At 40.6% G+C, this 23,356-nt stretch overlaps 2 protein-coding genes across 2 annotated transcripts; both read right to left on the reverse strand.

Annotated features, from left to right (window-relative positions):
* Positions 1-11,105, reverse strand: LOC121506387 (carboxypeptidase B2-like). Its single transcript, XM_041782174.1, has 11 exons — positions 11,006-11,105; positions 10,756-10,831; positions 10,544-10,668; positions 10,343-10,448; positions 7,314-7,415; positions 5,469-5,573; positions 5,278-5,388; positions 3,773-3,866; positions 881-1,083; positions 667-751; positions 1-583 (listed from the first exon to the last, which is right to left on the reverse strand). The coding sequence occupies exons 1-11, from the start codon at positions 11,080-11,082 to the stop codon at positions 363-365; spliced, it is 1,305 nt and encodes a 434-aa protein (XP_041638108.1). The 5' UTR covers positions 11,083-11,105; the 3' UTR covers positions 1-362.
* Positions 11,106-16,711: 5,606 nt separating this feature from the next.
* Positions 16,712-22,040, reverse strand: LOC121506399 (carboxypeptidase B2-like). Its single transcript, XM_041782189.1, has 11 exons — positions 21,954-22,040; positions 21,706-21,781; positions 21,494-21,618; positions 21,293-21,398; positions 20,198-20,299; positions 19,992-20,096; positions 19,795-19,911; positions 19,628-19,718; positions 17,562-17,764; positions 17,364-17,448; positions 16,712-17,280 (listed from the first exon to the last, which is right to left on the reverse strand). Exons 1-11 carry the CDS (start codon positions 22,028-22,030, stop codon positions 17,066-17,068), a joined length of 1,302 nt encoding a protein of 433 aa, XP_041638123.1. The 5' UTR covers positions 22,031-22,040; the 3' UTR covers positions 16,712-17,065.
* Between the last annotated feature and the right edge of the window lie 1,316 nt (positions 22,041-23,356).

Below are 23,356 nucleotides of genomic sequence, written 5' to 3' on the forward strand. Positions count from 1 at the left end.
TTCAACTAATTCAAATGTCATTTTATTTGGCATCTTAATTTCCCATTTTCTATTATTTCATCTGCATCCATTTTTGAAAGAGTAAAGTAAAGGAATCCAAAAATGTAAAACATTGTTTAGATGGTGCAATACAATGCAATGGACATTCTAAGTCAATTTCCTCACCTTGTTCTTCTTTCTTCTGTTTTATTTCAGCATTTAAACTGATGCTTCACACTCATCTAGAAAATTATTCCAATGAAAACTCAACAAAAAAACAAATATTACCTAGTTTCATCTATTCTTTGAGCGATACTACAATTACAGTACAGAACATCATACAAAAATTAATCAGGAATTAATTGTCAGGCAGACGTAGCTGCTTAGAGACTTGCAGGATGACTTCTCAGAGCTTGTGTTTTCTCCACAACCTTCAGAGCGACGGTCGTCACAGCAGTCAGAGCTTCATTGCATGCAGTGGGTATGAGAGATGGAGGCAGGAGGAAGCCGTAATGCCCGCGTTCCTTGTCCTGCAGCTCGAAGGTGAAAGCGTATTTGATGCCAAGGTCATATGCCCAGTCGTCTGAACCACCAGGAGCCAAATCTAAGGAAGAAATAATGACAGTCTCCTAAAGGACTGAGTCAAGTCTGGATAATTCTGCATTAAAACCTGGAAAATGTTCTTACATATAGTCGTTGCTCCTTGACCGTATTTATAGTTGTTCTCATAAATGTTCTTAATTTTCTGGGCTGCTTCTTGGGCCATCTCAAGCTGTAAAAAATGCATTAACACTAACAGTTTAAAGCCATCCAGCAGAAATGCTTCCACACACTACAGCTTTAATTTAAAATGGAAAATCACTCTTTGAATAACTAAATACATCCTGAGTAAACTACTCACCAGGTCATTGTGGTTTTCTGCATGTTCCTTCTTGTACGAGTACGGGAAGAGCAGCATCTGAGAGAAAGCGTGGATGCTGATGTAGAGCTGGACCGTGTCTTTGTGGCTTCGCAGGAAGTCAGCTACAGCCTTGGACTCTGGTTCTGACTCAGGGAAGGCACCGCAGTAGGTGTTATCACAGGGGTCATGAGAGACTACTCCGGCTGTAGAAAACAACATCACTTAACCATGAAGAGGCTACTGAGAATATTTTGCATGATCTGTAACAAAATATGATGATAAAATAATAATAAATTGCATCATATTGTATTGTATCAGCTGGTGTTGTATCATATCTGATATAATACTTTGTACTACGATACTTCTTAGAAGAAGACTATGTGTTGGGAGAAGATGCATCAGGTTTTAGATATTCTAAATGATGACTCTAGGCTCTGGGACCCTGGATTTGGTTGATCTGTGTTTGTAATTGCTCTGTTTCACTATTTGTGTCTTTGTGCTGATGCCTGTCTTGGCCAGGAAACCCTTATAAATGAAATTCTTGATCTGACTTAGGTTTTTCCAGGCTAAATAAATCAAATTTAGTACATCAATAAATTCTCATCAGATTGCATTGTACTGTACCAAATAAAATCGTCTTGTATCATATACTTCCGGTCTTAGATTTTCCTTAAAAGACCTACTGCACTATGGCACAGCAGTGCAGGGGTTAGCGCTGTTTCCTCACATCAAAATGGTTCCTGGTTTGCTTCCTGGTCAAGGCCTTTCTGTGTGGAGTTTACATGTTCTCCTGTGCATGCATGAGTACTCTGCCTTCCTCTCACCACCAAAAACATGCTCATCTTTCTACTGTAATTGAAGAGCCAAAAGTATTCGCTCACCTGCCTCGACTCACATATGAACTTAAGTGACATCCCATTCTTAATCCATAGGGTTTAACATGACATCGGTCCACCCTTTTGCAGCTATAACAGCTTCAACTCTTCTGGGAAGGCTTTCCACAAGGTTTAGGAGTGTGTTTATGGGAATTTTTGACCATTCTTCCAGAAGCACATTTGTGAGGTCACACACGGATGTTGGATGAGAAGGCCTGGCTCTCAGTCTCTGCTTTAATTCATCCCAAAGGTGTTCTATCAGGACTCTGTGCAGGCCAGTCAAGTTCATCCACACCAAACTCTCTCATCCATGTCTTTATGGACCTTGCTTTGTGCACTGGTGTACAGTCATGTTGGAACAGGAAGGGGCCATCCCTAAACTGTTCCCACAAAGTTAGGAGCATGGAATTGTCCAAATATGCTGAAATATTCAGAGTTCCTTTGACTGGAACTAAGGGGCCAAGCCCATAATCATAATCCCTAACCTTGCAAAGCAGTGGTGAATCCATCTTGCAAAGCTTCCATTGGAACTGTTTGGGCCCAGTTCGAAAGTGACAGGACCAATCAGCGACGAGGGGCAGTACTTTCAGGCACAGCTGAGTTGTGAGGTAAACAAGCAGCAGCAAGAGCTGGTGCAGTTATGGAGGAAAAGATTAGCGTGGATGCTGCTAAAGTGCCAGTTTTATCAGAACTTGATAATATTTCTTCGTTAAAAGAAGAACAAAGAACAGCAGTGAGTTGTTTTCTTTTCCAAAACGACAAAAGTCGTGTACTTACATGTTTGTAGTTGCCATGTTTGGCAATATTCCTGGGCACACGCAGCTCGATAGCTGCTGCGTCCCGTGTGTTGTTGCTCTGATTGCCCTGTAGACGTGACAGAACGTTCACCCAGTCACACTCTGAGTTTTTTTTCAAACCCTCTGCCTTTTCTCAAACGCTTCCTATTGAAACTTTCCCAGGTGGATGTGTGAAACACATCCACCTGGCATGTCAGGTTACATAATCCCCCCTCCACCAAACTTTACACTTGGCACAATGCAGTCAGACAAGTAGTGTTCTCCTGGCAACCGCCAAATGCAGACTTGTCCATCAGATTGCCAGATGGAGAAGCGTGATTCGTCACTCCAGAAAACGTGTCTCCACTGCTCTAGAGTCCAGTGGCGGCGTGCTTTACACTACTGCATCCGACGCTTTGCATTGCACTTGGTGATGTATGGCTTGGATGCAGCTGCTCAGCCATGGAAACCCATTCATGAAGGTCTCTACCACTGTTCTTGAGCTAATCTGAAGGCCACATGACGTTTGGAGGAGCACTATGTGCCTCAGCATCCGCTGACCCCGCTCCATCATTTTACGTGGCCCACCACTTGGTGGCTGAGTTGCTGTGGTTCCCAATGGCTTCCAGTTTGTTATAATACCACTGGCAGTTGACTGTGGGATATTTAGGAGCCAGGAAATTTCACAGTTGGACTTGTTGCACAGGTGGCATCCTATCACAGTACCACGCTGGAATTCACTGAGCTCCTGAGAGCGAGCCATTCTTTCACAAATGTTTGTAAAAACAGTCTGCATGCCTAGGTGCTTGATTTTATACACCTGTGGCCATGGAAGTGATTGGAACACCTGATTTACATTATTTGGATAGGTGAGTGAATACTTTTGGCAACATAGTGTATGTCTAGATTTTCTATAAAATCCCAAATTAAAGTGCTGTTTTGGCTCCAGTTTTCTCCCCCTCACGTCCCCATCCGGCTGACGTACAGGGAGCGTATTGCATCACTTATTGTTAGGTTAATTGGTGACTGTAAATTGGTCGTAGGAGTGAGTTATCTGTCTCTACATGTCAGCCCTGTGACGACCAGGCGACCAGTCCAGGGTGTACCCTGCCTCTCACCTGATGACAGCTGGGATAGGCTCCACCCCCACCCCCCTCACACACACACATACACACACACCCTTACACACACCCACACAAATGGGATAATAGTATTGAAAATTGATGGATGGATGGACTTACTACTGCACCAGCTAGAATTAAAGTTCCTGTTTAGGTCGACACCGATGCAGCTGCTGCCATTGTGGACGGAACGATTACTCCTCCAATTCCTGTTCTGAGACAAGAATAAGGAACAGTATAAATCAGCTGAAATTTCTGTTTTACAACTGCTCAGGCTCTGCTTCCTTAGGGTCCCGGGGCAACGTATGAGCCACCATTGTTCTTCCTTGCGTTTCTTCTTTTTTTTTCTAAGTGTTGTTTCTTTTGTGTGTTGTTACCTCATTAGGGGCTCGGGGCGACGACATGAGCCACTATTGTTCTTCTGTGTGTTTCTTTTCTCTTTCTTCATCTTCCGGACAAAATTTCGGTTTTGCTACTCCTCCTAAAGCTTTGAGAAAACCCCTGCAAATTATACACTGAAACGTGTGGTTTGTTCCCGATCAGTGTGCTATGAGTTTTGTAAGAGATTTGCAAATTTTTCACAGTTATTTGCAAAAAACTGCAAAAGAATGTCCCATAAGAAATGAATGGGGAGAGGGACGAAGAAACGACGAAGATAGGGTTTTTTCACCACCCCTACTGCTTTGCTATACTTTCACCTACATGGATCATTCAAACTTTTTTGTCCTGTCCTCAGGAATGTCTTTGGTATGACGATGGGGTTTACGGTTTTCGATAGGCGAGTCTTCAAAACCCCTGTGCGTCGACTGAAAATGATTAAAAATCGCCCTGCTAGAGTGGGTGATGTCATCACCCCAGAGTGTGGGAGAGCCGACACATCAACTGAAAATTTTGCGAACAACTCGCCCTCACCGCCAAACCATAGGAGGTGAATGTATTTTTTCACAGAATGTGGCCACCGTTCCTGGGACTCATATGAACCCGTTTTTGAAGCCCTACCTTTTTTTAAACTGAAATGGGAGCCAGCTGTTTGGTCAGTGGTCCCTGATTTCTCCCTTAAGAGCCAATGTTAACTGTTTTTTTTTCTCCTGTTGAACTGTTTTTACACTGTCATAACTCAGTCATTTCTCACAGTATCTTAAAAAACATTACATCTTCACGCTCCCCAGAACTGTCTGAAGCCCACGATCATTTCACTTTTCACCTAGCATGTGTTCAATTGGAGCTGGAAATGATGAAATTCATCACTTCTGCACCTGCTCTCATCAAGACCTTGACAAGAAATGTCTGTTTAAAACTCAATTAAAGGACTATTTCATTGGGAGGGCCAACACCACCAGGTATATCAAGAAGACAGCTGAAGCTCAGGTGCCAGGTGATCAGCATCAGCTAATCAGGCCACAAATGAGTAAAACACATGAATAAAGTCTCCTGTCATATACGGTGTTTCTCAACCATTTCACCGTGTCATTGTCCAGCTACATGCTGCTTCAGCCTGGCCTTGGACATGACCTTGTAATGATAAGTCGGGTCTATTGTCACAAATGACTTTGCAATGAAACCGGCACGCCCCACGAGCCCCTCTCGCGATTTCCGCTTGTGGAAATTATCTAGTTCAGTCTTACTGTGGTCCATGTGTAGCTGTAACCATCAGGGTTCATCACAGGAAGGATGTAGACGTCCATATTGTCCAGGATGTCAGTGATGTCTCGGCTGACATTGTAAGATGTCAAAGACTGGGGGAACAGGGAAGGTTTATTTTAGAGCTGGATCACTGTGAAATGTCCTGAAATGTTACTACAGGACATTTACTCACATGCTGTACAAACCACAAGCAGAAAGCAGGAGAGATCCACTCTCTGGCGTGGATCCCACAGTCAATCCACATGGCTTTTTTATCCTCTCTGTTATTCATAGACAACTGAGGAAGAATATTTATGAATTAATGCTGATTTTAAAGAAACATAAACAGATGAAAAGTTCAACAAGTATATACACACGTGGACAAAATTGTTGGTACCCCTCTGTTAATGAAAGAAAATGGAAAACAGTGGTCACAGAAATAACTTGAATCTGACAAAAGTAATAATAAATAAAAATTCAATGAAAATTAACCAATGAAAATCAGACATTGCTTTTGAATTGTGGTCCAATAGAATTATTTTAAAAAATAAACTCATGAAACAGGCCTGGACAAAAATGATGGTACCCCTAGAAAAGATTGAAAATAATGTGACCATAGGGACATGTTCAACCAAGGTGTGTCCTCTAATTAGCATCACAGGTGTCTACAAACTTGTATTCAGTCAGTCGGCCTATTTAAAGAGTGACAAGTAGTCACTGTGCTGTTTGGTGACATGGTGTGTACCACACTAAACATGGACCAGAGGAAGCGAAGGAGAGAGTTGTCTCAGGAGATTAGAAAGAAAATTATAGACAAGCATGTTAAAGGTAAAGGCTATAAGACCATCTCCAAGCAGCATGATGTTCCTGTGACTACAGTTGACCATATTATTCAGAAATTTAAGATCCATGGGTCTGTAGCCAACCTCCCTGGACGTGGCCACAGGAGGAAAATTGATGACAAATTGAAGAGACGATTAATACGAATGGTAACAAAAGAGCCCAGAACAACCTCCAAAGACATTAAAGGTGAACTCCAAGGTCAAGGTACATCAGTGTCAGATCACACCATCCGTCGTTGTTTGAGCCAAAGTGGACTTCATGGGAGACGACCAAGGAGGACACCACTGTTGAAAACAAATTATAAAAAAAGCGAGACTGGAATTTGCCAAACTGCATGTTGACAAGCCACAAAGCTTCTGGGACAATGTCCTATGGACAGACTAGACAAAACTGGAATGTTTTGGCAAGGCACATCAGCTTTATGTTCACAGACGCAAAAATGAAGCATACCAAGAAAAGAACACTGTCCCTACTGTGAAACATGGAGGAGGCTCTGTTATGTTCTGGGGCTGCTTTGCTGCATCTGGCACAGGGTGTCTTGAATCTGTGCAGGGTACAATGAAATCTCAAGACTATCAAGGTATTCTAGAGAGAAATGTGCAGACCAGTGTCAGAAAGCTTGGTCTCAGTCGCAGGTCATGGGTCTAGCAACAGGATAATGACCCAAAACACACAGCTAAAAACACCCAAGAATGGCTAAGAGCAAAACACTGGACTATTCTGAAGTGGCCTTCTATGAGCCCTGATCTAAATCCTACTGAACATCTGTGGAAGGAGCTGAAACATGCCGTCTGGAGAAGGCACCCTTCAAACCTGAGACAACTGGAGCAGTTTGCTCATGAGGAGTGGGCAAAAATACCTGCTGAGAGGTGCAGAAGTCTCACTGAAAGTTACAGAAATTGTTTGATTGCAGTGATTGCCTCAAAAGGTTGTGCAACAAAATATTAAGTTAAGGGTAACATCATTTTTGTCCAGGCCTGTTTCATGATTTTTTTTTTTTTTAATAATTCTGTTGAACCACAATTCAAAAGCAATGTCTGATTTTCATTGGTTAATTTTCACTGAATTTTTATTTATTATCACTTTTGTCAGATTCAAGTTATTTCTGTGACCACTGTGGTTTTTTCTTTCATAAACAGAGGGGTGCCAACAATTTTGTCCATGTGTGTAATTACACTGTGATGTATGAGTGTACCTTCAAGACATAGAGAGGTCGATTCTCACTGGAGGAGCCAATAAGAATGGTTTTTATAATGGCGGGGTGATCCTGGGCGGTCCTGTTAATCCAGTCATAGATCTATAATGCATAAAAAGTGATCAACATTAACAAAGTAATGTAGCCTCCTCTCAGTTGTTTTAGTTCTATGGCAATAACCTTCATAAATGTGAAACATAAATACAGAAAAGGAGCCAAATATTGTTGTAAAGTTTGTCAAAGACACCAGCTAATGTAGAAAAGAAATGTGCTTGCCAACTGAAATCAGCATCAAACATTTGTGACTAGTTTGTTAATGAGTAATTTAGGCTCACCACATTGTCATGCTTTTCTAGCTAAAACCTTGGCTTCTCTATTGATCTGTGTGGTGTAGACAACACTCAGCGTTATTACTTATTTAGGTTAAACAGTTATCATTTATGTATATTTCAGCCAGTACTTATAAAATGCTGTATTTGTGCATATTTGGAGCTAATTACTGCTGGAGAAGCTGTAATAGACCTCACATAGTCCTGGTTATCAGAAAAAATGGTGCTAACAGTTAGTGTTTAAAGCTGTATAACATTTAAACTTACATTAAGTTTTAGCCTGTTAAGGCAGTGGTTCTCAGCTGGTGTGTCAGGACCCAAAAACGGGTCACAAAGTCATTTTTAAATGCAGTTTCAGGCAATTTTGTGGCTTTTTGGTCATTTCTTTTTCCCTTTTTTGCTTTTGTTTGGACTGTGTTAATGCTAACAACAGAATTTTTGGAGGGTAGATATATCTTTGATGGCTATGCAGCTAAAGCTAAAGCTCATGTTGCTATAGCTAACTAACTACATTTACGTGTGAATGTACAGGTCACAACTTGTCGAGAGAGCGTTTTGGAGTTGTTGGATTGTGTATTTGACGAGTTTGATGAGGGAAAGCCGGAATGCCGTCTTCTTACATTGAGTTGGCACAGCAGGTCTGAACTCGGCAGAGCCGATCTGAAAATAGCTTGCACCGACAACTGAGGGTAACGAACCTATTACTAAGACTATAGGGATTATGGCAATGGGTGAATTTGCCAAAATGTTGAAGTATCCCTCTAAACTTAATAAATATTTTATATGAATGTTTAGATCTGGTCTTGATTGAGAAACAATTACCAAAAAGTGACAAACAGAAAATCATGTATACATTTATTTTTGCTATTTATGTGTGGTGTCCATTAGTGGCCACCAACACCCTCAGTGTAACCATTTCCTTTGCACTAACTAAGGCAGGGGGTGCCAAATTCAAGGCCTGGGGGCCAAATCCGGCCTGTGGAACAGTAAAACCCAGCCCGCAAGACCATTAAAATTTCTACTATAACTGGCCCACAAGTACGAGGTCTGAAAATTTCTTCAGTATGAAAATGTAAACCTCAATGATTTAAAATATCCTTAAGTCATAAAAAATTGAAAAGTAAAGATAAGAAAGAGTTATTTCTATATATTATATATAATATATATTGCTATAAATGTTACTATTAATGTTGTATTTTGACCTTTTAGATTCACAATTTTCAATTCAAGTCATATTTTCCCCTTTTAAAGTCATGATTTTAAATGTATCCTAAATTTTGACCTTTAAAACTAATGATTTCCAATTTTATCTTATATTTTGACCTCTAAAACTCATGGTTTTGACTTTTTATCTCATATTTTGAAGTTTAAAATGTATGATTGTTATTTTTTTTTTATATATTTTGATGGATAAAACTCTGATTTTATCTCATATTGTGACTCTTCAGACTCATGATTTTGAATTTCTTAATGTTTCTTAATAATTTGGACCTTTAAAACTTTTTATTTTGAATTGTAGCTCCTTTTTTTAATGATGAAACTCATGATTTCCAGTTTTATCTCATAACCTTTAAAACTTTATTACTTGATCTGTCTAATATTTGGACCTTTAAAACTCATGATTTTTAATTTTTTAATCTCATATTTTGGAGTTTAAACGTTTTATTTTGATTTCTATCTCATATTTAGACCTTTTAAAACAATGATTTTGAATTTATTACATGTAATTGCCTTTTAAAAACTTTGACTTTTCATTTCATGTTCTGACCTTGTGATCTTATAAATTTGACTTTTAATTTCAGATTTTGAGCCTTCAAACTGATAATTTAGACTTTTTTAATCTCAAAATCATCATATGATCAGTGTTTAGGTTTTTTTCATAATTTATTACTGATGATATGACGATGACTGTTTCTGGTTAAATGTTGACCCAGTTCGGCCTCAGGGTAGACCTAAATCCAGAATCTGGCCCCTGCTGTGATTGAGTTTTACACCCCTGATCTAGGGGTTAAATAACGTGTCATACTGCCTGAGGTCTACACAGCACAGGTTTTCATGAAATTAATCTGACTGGTTGAAAAATATCAGAAATGTGGGTCATCATTTTTATAATAATGTAAGAAGGATCCAGTACAATACTTTCTTGTCTCCATGCCGACAATATCCAGGGCCAGAAGCGTTACGCTGTCCGTTTGTATGTATCTTGGCCATTCTTGTGAATATGTGAAGAATGCTTTGAAGGATTTTCATTAAAATTGGCAGTTTTGCTCACCCCGTCTCAAGGATGGCCTGAATACATTTTAGAGTTCGGTCGAAGGTCAAAGCCACTGGGCCTTATGGTATTCCTCTGCTTGTGACGTGATACAACAATTCATTGAGATGTTTTTGTCATATTTGGCACAAGCCTAAACTTGGACTTGAGGATAAACTAATAAAATTCTAGAGGTCAAAGGTCATTCTATAAGCTATCAGTTAGACAGCCATACACATAACTAGGTCTGGAATCCAAAGTCAATAACAAAAAAAAAAAAAAAAAAGATTTTTACAAAAAACACATCCACAACACCCCCCAGTCCTATTTCTTCACTGACGACTGTCCAGCAGTCGTGTCCTTTGTCCTTTGTGGAGACATCACCACTAGATGGTAGCACTAGTATTAACCTTTTAATTATTGGTTAATAATAAAGATTAAAAGCATACCTCCTCCAGCTTGTGATATCTCTCATAGAAATTTGAGCTTCGTTGTACGTCTGTGGAGTCGTCCATCTGCATTTCAATCAGCGCCCTGGTGTTTGCCACTAACACCCTGGAATACATAGATGTAGAAAATCACCTAGCATGATTACCATGAAATATGATTTATCACTTTTTGATTATTGCATATATACAGAAGTAACATACTCGTGTGTTATGTTATGTCTCTGCAGCAGATCCTTCACAGCTTCTAAGTTTGTGGCAGGAACAAACAGGCGGACTTCACTTTCTTCTCTAATGTAGTGACGTGACTCAGGCTTCCACAAGGCCGACTGAGAGAGAAAGAAGTTGTAGCAAATGAACAGAAGGTGACCAAAACATGATGATAGAACATTATCAAGGTTTAATTTAAGTCCTACCTCATCCTCAGAGGACACATTCTTCAAGACTTCCACTTGTTCTTGAGTTTTTGGGGTGATTGCCAGAACTTGATCACTGTAAAAATAAGAATAAACCAGAAAAATGCATGAACAAAACACTCATACAAGCAGCATTCATAGTAACCACATAGGCAGGGTGTTTAAGACAGCGACAGGGCTGTTCTCTTTGGGATGAAAACATTTTTCAAAAAGGCCTACATTTACATTAAATGATTCTAAATCAACTTACTGTACTTCAACACAGTTTCCTGTCTTCAGGAATGTGCCCAAATTCATGAGCCCAAACAAAATCCAAAGAGTCGTCATGATGTCAGGATCCTAGCTGGAAATGACAGAGAGACAGGAGAAGAGAGGGTTTTTGATTAAAACTGTGTTTATTTAGACGTTAAACATTAATACTTTTTAAATACGTGGGCAGAGATCTGGAATCATGACTGGAAGATGGAAACTTACAGCATGAACTCCTGCTCATAGAACTAGAAATAATACCAACAAAAGACTGTGCATATCTATATCTTAATGTTAAGACTTTGCAAGTTTAGGTAATTGCATTTCATGTTTAATCCCTGTACAATGAGAGGAAAGCTGAGCAGAGTCTAATTCCTTGTTGGTTAAGCACACTTGGCCAGTAAAGGTGATTCGGATTTCAAGCTTCTGGCCCCAAGACTACACTTCACTATGCCCTCTGACCTCTCTAGTCTCAGGAATACACCTCACTATGCCCTCTGACTTCTCTAGTCTAAGGAATACACCTCACTATGCCCTCTGACTTCTCTAGTCTAAGGAATACACCTCACTATGCCCTCTGACTTCTCTAGTTCCAGGGATACATCTCACTATGCCCTCTGACCTCTCTAGTCTCAGGAATACACCTCACTATGCCCTCTGACTTCTCTAGTCTCAGAAATACACCTCACTATGCCCTCTGACTTCTCTAGTCTCAGGAATACACCTCACTATGCCCTCTGACTTCTCTAGTCTAAGGAATACACCTCACTATGCCCTCTGACTTCTCTGGTTCCAGGGATACACCTCACTATGCCCTCTGACCTCTCTAGTCTCAGGAATACACCTCACTATGCCCTCTGACTTCTCTAGTCTCAGGAATACACCTCACTATGCCCTCTGACCTCTCTAGTCTCAGGAATACACCTCACTATGCCCTCTGACTTCTCTAGTCTCAGGAATACACCTCACTATGCCCGCTAACTTCTCTACTCTAAGGAATACATTACAGTCATGTCATATGCACATGTGCACTAATAGATTAGACTAACTTTAACATAAATTACTGTGGTAAAATGCCTCATCTCATCTGCATATTTGCACCATTTAACCTGTTATAGTATTACTTACTAATTTAATGTATTTACAGTACTCAGACGTTGAAGTAATGAATATTTTTACTGTAACTCAGATACTGTAAGAAGGTTTCCTCAACTCATATTCCCATTTTGCACTAATCAACTGTTAAATGATCTTATCTCATGTAAAGCTGCACACACCCTTTCATATGTTATACTTCTGATCATGTCTAGTCAGCATTTTTGCACCCTTTATACATCTTGCAACCATACTATCCATACTGTATATACTAAAAAAACAATAATAAAGTTGTAACACGACTTTGCTTTCCCTGTACAGGGGGCTGGCTAGCTAGAGCTTAGCGTAAAGGTTTGGAATCAGTGGTGTGGAGCAGCGTTTCCTAGAAAGTTACCCTGTCCTCCAGAGCTACAAATAAACTACATTAAACACACATACCATTATCGGTAAAAGAGGATAGTCCACCGAGCAGGAGACCTAGAGCAGGTGAGGCTAAGCTAGGCTAAGTTTTGGTAAAAGAGGAAAGGGGAGCTAAGAGAAAAGCAGATTAACGGCTAGAGTGCTTGTAGTTAACTCTATGCACACGTAAATGCTGGTGGTGTAAAGATGATCCGATATGGATCGGTTAACCAATCTTGTCGCCAGTGGTCCGAGTGTAATGGTCCACGTTTTTAAATTTACAGATCGGTTCATTAGGCTCTGCTGCTTGTTTTCATAGCCTGTTCTGCCATGCTCTGGTTCAGCATCTGTAATCTCGCATGACCCACGGTGACCTTTTACCTTTAAACAAGAGTTCCATTCGCTGGAGGCGCTCGCTGGATGTCTTTGACCGGTTGTTGCCTAAACGTCTTTCAGTTACAGTTCTGCACCTCAGGAAAAAGTCATGTGGACTTTATATGAAGGAAGGATAACTTTAAAAATGTCTGCCTGTCTGTACGCTTTGGAGAAATTCAGTTAAGAACTTAGTCGCATAAAAAAGACACAGTTCTTGGTTAGTAAAATTATCGTTGATTTTAATGATCATATTCCTTGTTGCTATAATAAGGATATTTTTAATTTCTGTCTAAAAAAAGTGGTTACTATAGGTTAATTATTTTCATCATAACATTAATCCCACTTTATTAGCGATCTGTTTTATTTGAGTCTTCTCCTCAGAATAAAACTAAACTAAAGCAGCTGATCTTGCCCCCCTTACACCCCCTCACACACACCCTTGCACCCCTCCCTCACACACAGCAGCTCATCTGTTTTGCTTCGTTCTCTTCCTCTCTGTTTCTGCTTCAGTGTTATCATCTTTTGTTAAATCACCTTAAGATATACGTTGTCTGTATCTGTTTTCACCTGCGATCTGGTTTTTAAAACAGCTGATCTGCGCCAGGAAGTTTGACAACGCCAATTAATTTCTGATCAGAACCAGTGTGGGAACTACACGGAGTTTTATCATAAATTCACAAACTAAACAATGGTAGAAGTTAACGTTTGACAACAGAGGTTGCAGAATAGCAGGTGAATTTACAGGACACGATGAAAGTTTCTGTTAACCTATTATCAGGACAGAAAGAGTGAGAGCGAGCGGACACTGCACGCACTTTATTGATCACGGATGGCACCAATCTCCAAAAATAATTAACGAATGTGTGACAGCCAGGTGAAGTTTATGTTTGGTCAGTGTTGTACATACATTACCTGGATCATATGCTGCATTACGTTCAGGTGCGTGACTCCAAAAGGAGGACAAATAAGCGTCTGGCTTAAGGCTGCACCAGACGCAGGACAGGGCATTGAAAGTCTGGACTATCCGGCCTAAAGCCGGATGGCCACCCTAGTTGTAACTCGTAGGCTTGTCCACAACGGCACGAGTTGTAGCATAACATTTACTTTTACTATTGTAAAAGTAAATGTTATGCTACAAAAGGCAAATACTCCATAAAATAACATTAAACTAAGGTAATGGAGTGGTTTTTTTCTTAATTTTTAGATCTCTATTAGCACAGAAATTTACATTTGTAGCTGGATTTCTTCCCCGCATCTGTCTTTGAGTGATCACCCTCAATACCAAGGGAGGTCCAGGAACATCTCAAAATTGAGGGAGATAAAGCCCTCAAACTCACCCCTCAACTCAAGTCTCGGGAGAATTGGGACAGCCCTCGCACTTTGCGGAAACACACGTTTTGAGACTGAAGGTTTAGATTGAGGAATAAGGGGAGAATTGAGATTCAGCCAAAGTAACAGACAGTGCATTTATCAAAGAAATTGTAATATCAATCTGTTCACTTAACTCTCTACCCACTGAGTCTAAAAATGGCAATTTGGACATATTTGTTATTCTGGCTGTAAAATAGTCAGGAAGTGCACTAAGTCTGAGAGCTTTGTTCCCTTTTCCCAGGAATACTTGAACTTGATTTTTCAACATCTGGTTAATGATTATTGCACATTATATGGAATTGTTGGCAGTTTAAAAGAAGAAAAACACAAAAACGGATTCGTTTTTCATGGCTTTTATGAAAAGAAATTTTGTAATTGCTCATGAAGTTTTGTTTTGACATTTGAAATGTGAACCTATACATGTTTAGAACAATCAGCAGTCATTTTTTGAGTCTAGGACTCTGGGTGTGCAAAACACAGTGCAAAAGATAACTATACAAATAGGCAAAAATTAGTGCAAATAAAGGTGGAAAAATGCATTCTCAACATTCTCAAATAACATTGTTATTGCACATGACAGACACGCACAAATGCCACTAACGCTATTTTTTTTAAAACAAAACACCACTCTCGCTCGCTCTCCTTTTACTCTCTACCTTAACTCTCCTTTCTCACTCGTCTTCTGCCAAAGCTGCCGTTTTTGCAGTGCTGTTCGACATTACCATAATATATATACCACACATCATATATTGCTGGAAAGCACAGATTCTCAGGTCTCTGTCAACAATGGAATTTTGATACTTCTGGTGTTTCGCTATGAATACCCACATCATATGGTTGCGAGTACTGTAATGCAGGCCCACAAGTCTCAGCTTTCCAGCACTGTTGGAATTGTTCTTATTGGACAAAATTTGACAGAGTTACCGTAATAATACTCCGGACATATAAAACACAGCGCTGGCACGGTTAAGGTGGTGCTTAACCCAATACCTACTGAGGTAAAGGGTTAAGCACCACCTTAACAGTTCCCTCCCTGAATGAAGGAAAACTGTAGAATACAACCACAACACTCACACCCCTGTCATGTATAACAACGACACAGATAAAAGAGCTGCTGGGAGCCACACACTGATGTAACTCCTGGTTATGGCTTAGTAATAGCAATGGCCAAGTAATATTTACTGACCTCATTTACACATTTAACATCATTTATTTTAAAGTGATACAGGGGGGAAATTGTTCCTCTTTAATCTCTTGAAATTTAAACATGGCAGTGCACTTCAGTTAGCTCTCAAGACCGTGCTGTTACCAACCTCATCGTTAGCTGTCTAATGCAATAAGACCAATTTGCATGGAAAAGGGTGTGCCACCCCCCTATAATAGCTGCATAATGCATGCTGGTGCATTTTTATGGTGATAGGCCAACAACATAATAAGGGGAGCATTAAAGGGGTTTTTGTGGAGCTTTTTGTTACATAGAGACAGACACTATTTCAAACATGTTTACGGAGCCCCAACTACAACCGACAACAGCGAATAAATGTCAACCTGTGACACGTCTCCTGTGTTATCTTGTTTGGTATGAGCACGGAAAAGTGCTTTAATGACAGTTTACTTTAATCAGAGATCATAGTAACCTGACACGCCAAATGGATGTGTTTCACACATCCATCTGGGAAAGCTTCAGTTGGAAACGGCAGAGGCTTTGAAAAAACTCGGAGATTGGGTGAACGTTCTGTTTGTCACATCTCTACAGGCCAATCAGAGCAACAAAGCATGTGACGTAGCCGCTCGAGCTGTGCATGCGCAGCTACTGAGGATTAACGCAAGACATGGTGACTATAGACATGTAAGTACTCGACTTTTGTCGTTTTGTCGCTTTTATCTTTTAACAAAGAAATGTCGTCAAGTTCTGATAAAACTGGCGCTTTAGCAGCATCCATGCTAATCTCTTTCTCCATAACTGCACCAGCTCTTGCTGCTGCTTGTTTACATCATGACTCTGCTGCGCCTGAAGTACTGCCCCTCGTCGCTGATTGTTCCTGTCACTTTCTAACTGGGCCCAAACAGTTCAGATGGGAGCTTTGCAAGATGGATTCGCCAGTGAGAAACAAGGAGATGGGCGTATCCATCTGCTTTGCAAGGTTAAGATCATAGAGCAGGAACATCACATCCAGGCATGCCAAATACATTTCCTGTGGGTGTTTCTACAAAGTCCACTTGTTTTCCATCTCTGTCACCATCTCTCTCAATCACTAAGAAAAACCAGACAAATGGTCCCACTGTATTTTTCCATCTTTTGTGTGTTTTAGAGCAAAGGCCTTCACTTATTGGCATTATGGTGGAGTGAGCCTGTGTGTTATACAGGGGAAGTAAAAAGTATTAATTGACTTGTATGTTCTCATAAAATGTAAAAGTTGTATTTGTTGCAAAAAAAAGAAAGCAAAGACAAAGAAATGCAGCTAATTCAAATGTCATTTTATTTGGCATCTTAATTTCCCATTTTTTATTATTTCTCATCTGCATTCATTTTTGAAAGAATAAAGTAAAGAAATCCAAACATGTAAAACATTCTTTAGATTGTGCAATAGAATGCAATGAAGACTCTAGGTCAATTTCCTCACCTTGTTCTTCTTTCTTCTGTTTTATTTCAGCATTTAAACTGATGCTTCACACTCATCTAGAAAATTATTCCAATGAAAACTCAACAAAAAAACAAATATGACCTAGTTTAATCTATTCTTTGAGAGATAATACAATTACAGTACAGAACATCATACGATAATTAATCAGGAATTAATTGTCAGGCAGATGTAGCTGCTTAGAGACTTGCAGGATGACTTCTCAGAGCTTGTGTTTTCTCCACAACCTTCAGAGCGACGGTCGTCACAGCAGTCAGCGCTTCATTGCACGCACTAGATATGCGAGATGAAGGCAGGAGGAAGCCTAAACGCCCGCGGTCCTGCAACTCGAAGGTGAAAGCGTATTTGATGCCAAGGTCATACGCCCAGTCGTCTGAACCACCAGGAGCCAGATCTAAGGAAGGAATAATGACAATCTCCTAAAGGACTGAGTCAAGTCTGGATAATTCTGCATTAAAACCTGGAAACTGTGCTTACATATAGTTGTTGCTCCTGGACCGTATTTATAGTCATTCCCATAAAGTTCCTTAATTTTCTGGGCTGCTTCTTGGGCCATCTCAAGCTGAAGAAAATGCATTAACACTAACAGTTTAAAGCCATCCAGCAGAAAAGCTTCCACACACTACAGCTTTAATTTAGAATATTAAATCACTCTTTGATTGATTGATTACTCACCAGGTCATTGTGGTTTTCTGCCTGTTCCTTCTTGTACGAGTACGGGAAGAGCAGCATCTGAGAGAAGGAGTGGATGCTGATGTAGAGCTGGACCGTGTCTTTGTGGCTTCGCAGGAAGTCGGCCACGGCCTTAGACTCTGGCTCTGACTCAGGAGAGGCACCACAGTAGGTGTTGTCTTGGGGGTCATGAGAGGCTCCTTCCGCTGTAGAAAACAACACCACTTTACCATAAAGAGGCTACTGAGAATATTATGCATGATCTGTAACAAAAATATCACAACAGTCACACATTAACATCTTGTAATACTTCAATAAGTCAGGGGTTTCCTGGTTCGCTTCATGGTCAAGGCCTTTCTGTGTGGAGTTTGCATGTTCTCCCTGTGCATGTGTGGGTACTCCGGCTTCCTGCCACCACCAAAAACATGCTCATCTTACTACTGTAATTGAAGAGCTGTCCGTCTGTGTCTCGATGTGCAAACCTCCCTGTTGCTCCAATTGTCATTCATACCCCTCAGAGGACTTCTTGGGTATACTGGCTCAGAACTGAAACCATGACAAGATCATAAATACATTATGTTGCCAAAAGTATTTGCTCATCTGCCTTGGCTCACATATGAACTTAAGTGATATCCCATTCTTAATCCATAGCGTTTAATATGACATTGGTTCGCCCTTTGCAGCTATAAACGCTTCAACTCTTCTGGGAAGGCTTTCCACAAGGTTTAGGAGTGTGTTTATGGGAATTTTTGACTATTCTCCCAAAAGCACATCTGTGAGGTCACACACTGGTGTTGGACCAGAAGGCCTGGCTCTCAGTCTCTGCTCTAATTCATCCCAAAGGTGTTCTATCAGGTTGAGGTCAGGACTCTGTGCAGGCCAGTCAAGTTCATCCACACCAAACTTTCTCATCCATGTCTTTATGGACCTTGCTTTGTGCACTGTTGCACAGTCATGTTGGAACAGAAAGGGGCCATCCCCACACTGTTTCCACAAAGTTGGGAGCATGGAATTGTCCAGAATCTCTTGGTATGTTGAAGCATTCAGAGTTCCTTTGACTGGAACTAAGGGGCAAAGCCCATCTCCTGAAAAACAAGCCCACACCATAATCCCCCCCTCCACCAAACTTTACACTTGGCACAATGCAGTCAGACGAGTAGCGTTCTCATCCATAAGATTGCCAGATGGAGAAGCACAATTGGTCACTCCAGAGAACACGTCTCCACTGCTCTAGAGTCCAGTGGTGGCATGCTGTACACCACTGCATCCCACACACATGGCTGCTCGGCCATGGAAACCCATTCCATGAAGCTCTCTACCACTGTTATTGAGCTAATCTGAAGGCCACATGAAGTTTGGAGGTCAGTAGCGATTGAGTCTGCAGAAGGTTAGCCACCTCTGCGCACTATGCGCCTCAGCATCCACTGACCCCGCTCCATCATTTTACGTGGCCTACCACTTGGTGGCTGAGTTGCTGTGGTTCCCAATCACTTCCACTTTGTTCTAATACCACTGACAGTTGACTGTCGGATATTTAGGAGCCAGGAAATTTCACCACTGGACTTGTTGCACAGGTGGCATCCTATCACAGTACCCTGCTGGAATTCAGTGAGCTCCTGAGAGCGAGCCATTCTTTCACAAATGTTTGTAGAAACAGTCTGCATGCCTAGGTGCTTGATTTTATACACCTGTGGCCATGGAAGTGATTGGAACACCTGATTTCCATTATTTGGATAGGTGAGTGAATACTTTTGGCAACATAGTGTATGTCTAGATATTCTATAAAATCCCAAATTAAAGTGCTGTTCTGGCTTCAGTTTTCTCCCCCTCACATTCCCATCCACCAGTACGGCTGACGTACAGTGAGTGTATTGCGTCACTTACTGTTAGGTTAATTGGTGACTCTGAATTGGCTGTAGGAGTGAGTTATCTGTCTCCACATGTCAGCCCTGTGACGACCAGGTGACCAGTCCAGGGTGTACCTCGCCTCTCGCCTGATGACGGCTGGGATAGCCCCCCCCCCCCAAAAGGATAAGCAGTATTAAAAATTGATGGATGGATGGACTTACTGCACCAGTTGGCATCAAAGTTCCTGTTCAGGTCGACACCCATGCAGCGGCTGCCATTGCGGGCAGAGCAATTCTTCCTCCACCACCTGTTCTGAGACAACAATCAGGCACATCATTAATCAGCTGACATTTCTGCTTTAGGACTGCTCAGGCTCTGCTTCACTTACTCTTACTGTGGTCCATGTGTACTTGTAACCATCAGGGTTCATCACAGGAAGGATGTAGACGTCCATGTTGTCCAGGATATCAGTGATGTCTTGGCTGACATTGTATGATGACAAAGACTGGGAGAAACAGGGAAGGTTTATTTAGAGCTGGATCACTGTGAAATGTCCTGAAATGTTTCTACAGGACATTTACTCACATGCTGTACAAACCACAAGCAGAAAGCAGGAGAGATCCACTCTCTGGCGTGGATCCCACAGTCAATCCACATGGCTTTTTTATCCTCTCTGTTATTCATAGACAACTGAGGAAGAAGAATTATGAATGAATGCTGACTTTAAAGAAACAAAAAACAGATAAAAAAGCTCAACAAATATTGACCTATACTGTGATGTATGAGTGTACCTTTAAGACATAGAGAGGTTGATTTTCACTGGAGGAGCCAATAAGAATGGTTTTTATAATGGCGGGATGATCCTGGGCGGTCCTGTTAATCCAGTCATAGATCTATAATGTAAAAAGTGATCGATATTAACAAAGTAATGTAGCCTCCTCTCAGTTGTTTTAGTTCTAGATACCAGCTTATGTAGAAAAGAAATGTGCTTGCATTCATTTACTGCTTTTATCATTTAAACTTGTGTGTTTCCACTTGGACTGGTAGTGTATCAAGAGCAGCCTCTGCTGGAGTCCATGCAGACTTGCATGTTGACCTCTGTGTCATCTAGTCAGTCTGCAATATGCTGAGCCCATTCTAAGGTGACTTGTCATAAACTCTGCAAAAAATACTTTAGGATCCATTTTTTGTAAGAAGCTCTGAAATCAGCATCAAACATTAGTGACTAGTTTGTTAATGAGTAATTTAGGCTCACCACATTGTCATAATTTTCTAGCTAAAACCTTGGCTTCTCTATTTATCTGTGTGGTATAGCCAACACTCAGATTTATTACTTTTTTTTTTTTATGATTTATTTTTGGCCTTTTTGCCTTTATTTGATAGGACAGTGGATAGAGTCGGAAACAGGGGAGAGAGCGGGGAGAGACATGCAGGAAATAGTGCCACGGGCCAGATTCGAACCCAGGTCGCCTGCGTATATGGCATGCGCCTTAACCACTTGACTACCGGCGCGCTAGATTTATTACTTTTTTATGTTATACATTTATCATTTGTGTATATTTTAGCCAGTGCCTATAAAAGCTGTATTTGTGCATATTTGGAGCTAACTGCCGTTGGAGTAGCTGAGATAGACCTCACATAATCCTTGTTATCAGAATAAATGACATGTTGGTGCTTCAAAGTCAATAACAAAAAAAAAAAAAAAAAATGCACCTAATAATATTTATACAAATTACACAACCACAACCCCCCCAGTCCTATTTCTTCACTGTCGACTGTACTTTGACTGTCCAGCAGTCGTGTCCTTTGTGGAGACATCACCACTAGATGGTAGCACTAGTATTAACCTTTTAATTATTGGTTAATAATAAAGATTAAAAGCATACCTCCTCCAGATTGTGATATCTCTCGTAGAAATTCGAGCTTCGTTGTACGTCTGTGGAGTCGTCCATCTGCATTTCAATCAGCGGCCTGGTGTTGGCCACTAACACCCTGATATACATAGATGTGAAAGATCACCTAGCACGATTACCATGAAATATGATTTATCACTTTTTGATTATTGCATATGCACAGAAGTAACATACTCGTGTGTTATGTTATGTCTCTGCAGCAGATCCTTCACAGCTTCTGACTTTGTTGCAGGAACAAACAGGCGGACTTCACTTTCTTCTCTGATGTAGTGAGGTGAAACGGGCTGCCATAAGGCCGACTGAGAGAGGAAAAAGTTTCAGAAAATGAACAGAAGGTGTCCAAAACACGATGATAGAACATTATCGAGGTTTGATTTAAGTCCTACCTCATCCTCAGAGGATACATTCTTCAAGACCTCCACTTGTTCTTGAGTTTTTGGGGTGATTGCCAGAACTTGATCACTGTAAAAATAAGAATAAACCGGAAAAATGCATGAACAAAATACTAATACAAGCAGCATTCATAGCAAACACATAGGAAGTGTGTTCAAGGCAGTGACAGGGCTGTTCTCTTTGGGATGAAAACATTTTAAGAAGGCCTACATTTAAATGACATGATACTAAATCAACTTACTGTACTTCAACACAGTTTCCTGTCTCCAGGAATGTGCCCAAATTCATGAGCACAAACAAAATCCAAAGAGTCTTCATGATGTCAGGATCGTAGCTGGAAATGACAGAAAGACAGGAGGAGAGAGGGTTTTTGATCAAAACTGTGTTTATTTAGACGTTAAACATTAATACTTTTTAAATACGTGGGCAGAGATCTGGAATCATGACTGAAAGATGGAAACTTACAGCATGAACTCCTGCTCATAGAACTAGAAATGATACCAATAAAAGACTGTGCATATACACTGCATGGCCAAAAAAAAGTCACCACCAAAAGGGATCTCACACTCTAATATTTTGTTGGACCGCCTTTAGCTTTGATTACAGCACGCATTCGCTGTGGCATTGTTTTGATAAGCTTCTGCAGTGTCACAAGATTTATTTCCATCCAGTGTTGCATTAATTTTAATATTGTTGATGGGAGAGTCTGACCACTGCGCAAAGCCTTCTCCAGCACATCCCAAAGATTCTCAATGGGGTTAAGGTCTGGACCCTGTGGTGGCCAATCCATGTGTGAAAATAATGTCTCATGCCCCCTAAACCACTCTTTCACAATTTGAGCCCGATGAATCCTGGCATTGTCATCTTGGAATATGCCCATGCCATTAGGGAAGAAAAAAATCCATTGTTTAAGAAATGAGAAGTTACTCATTGCATCAGCTGGGGTTAAATAACCTGTTGCCAGCTGAAAGATAATCGCCCATGCAGTAATTATCCAGTAGGAGGCTCGTACCTATTTGCTTAGTTAAATCCAGGTGGCGACTTTTTTTTGGCCTGGCAGTGTATATATCTTAATGTTAAGACTTTGCAAGTTTAGGTTATTGCATTTCATGTTTAATCCCTGTACAATGAGAAGAAAGCTGAGCAAAGTCTAATACCTTGTTGGTTAAGCACACTTGGCCAGTAATGGTGATTCTGAATTTAAGCACCTGGCTCCAAGACTACACCTCACTATGCCCTCTGACCTCTCTAGTCTCAGGAATACACCTCACTATGCCCTCTGACCTCTCTAGTCTCAGGAATACACCTCACTATGCCCTCTGACTTCTCTATACCACTTTCCACATTATTAAGCAAATAAAATTTTTCTCTTATTTTCCTAAATATTAATGCAAATGACAGAATATTTTTCAAGTCATCACCCTTAAGAGCATAATTAAAATGTTTTTGTACAAACTTCATCATGATAACCCTTATTTTTTAAGAATAAAAACCTCAAATTGCACTGTTCCACATTATTAAGCAAAACAGAGTTTTAAAAGATTTTATAGGTTGTAAAGAACTTGTGAGTTTTTGGAGAGTTTCTCTTGAATTTCTTTGCAGGATGTCAGAATATCCTCCCAGAGCTGCTGTTTTGATGTGAAC

This window comes from Cheilinus undulatus, linkage group 24 (assembly GCF_018320785.1).
Source record: "Cheilinus undulatus linkage group 24, ASM1832078v1, whole genome shotgun sequence".
In the NCBI taxonomy this organism is placed as follows: domain Eukaryota; kingdom Metazoa; phylum Chordata; class Actinopteri; order Labriformes; family Labridae; genus Cheilinus; species Cheilinus undulatus.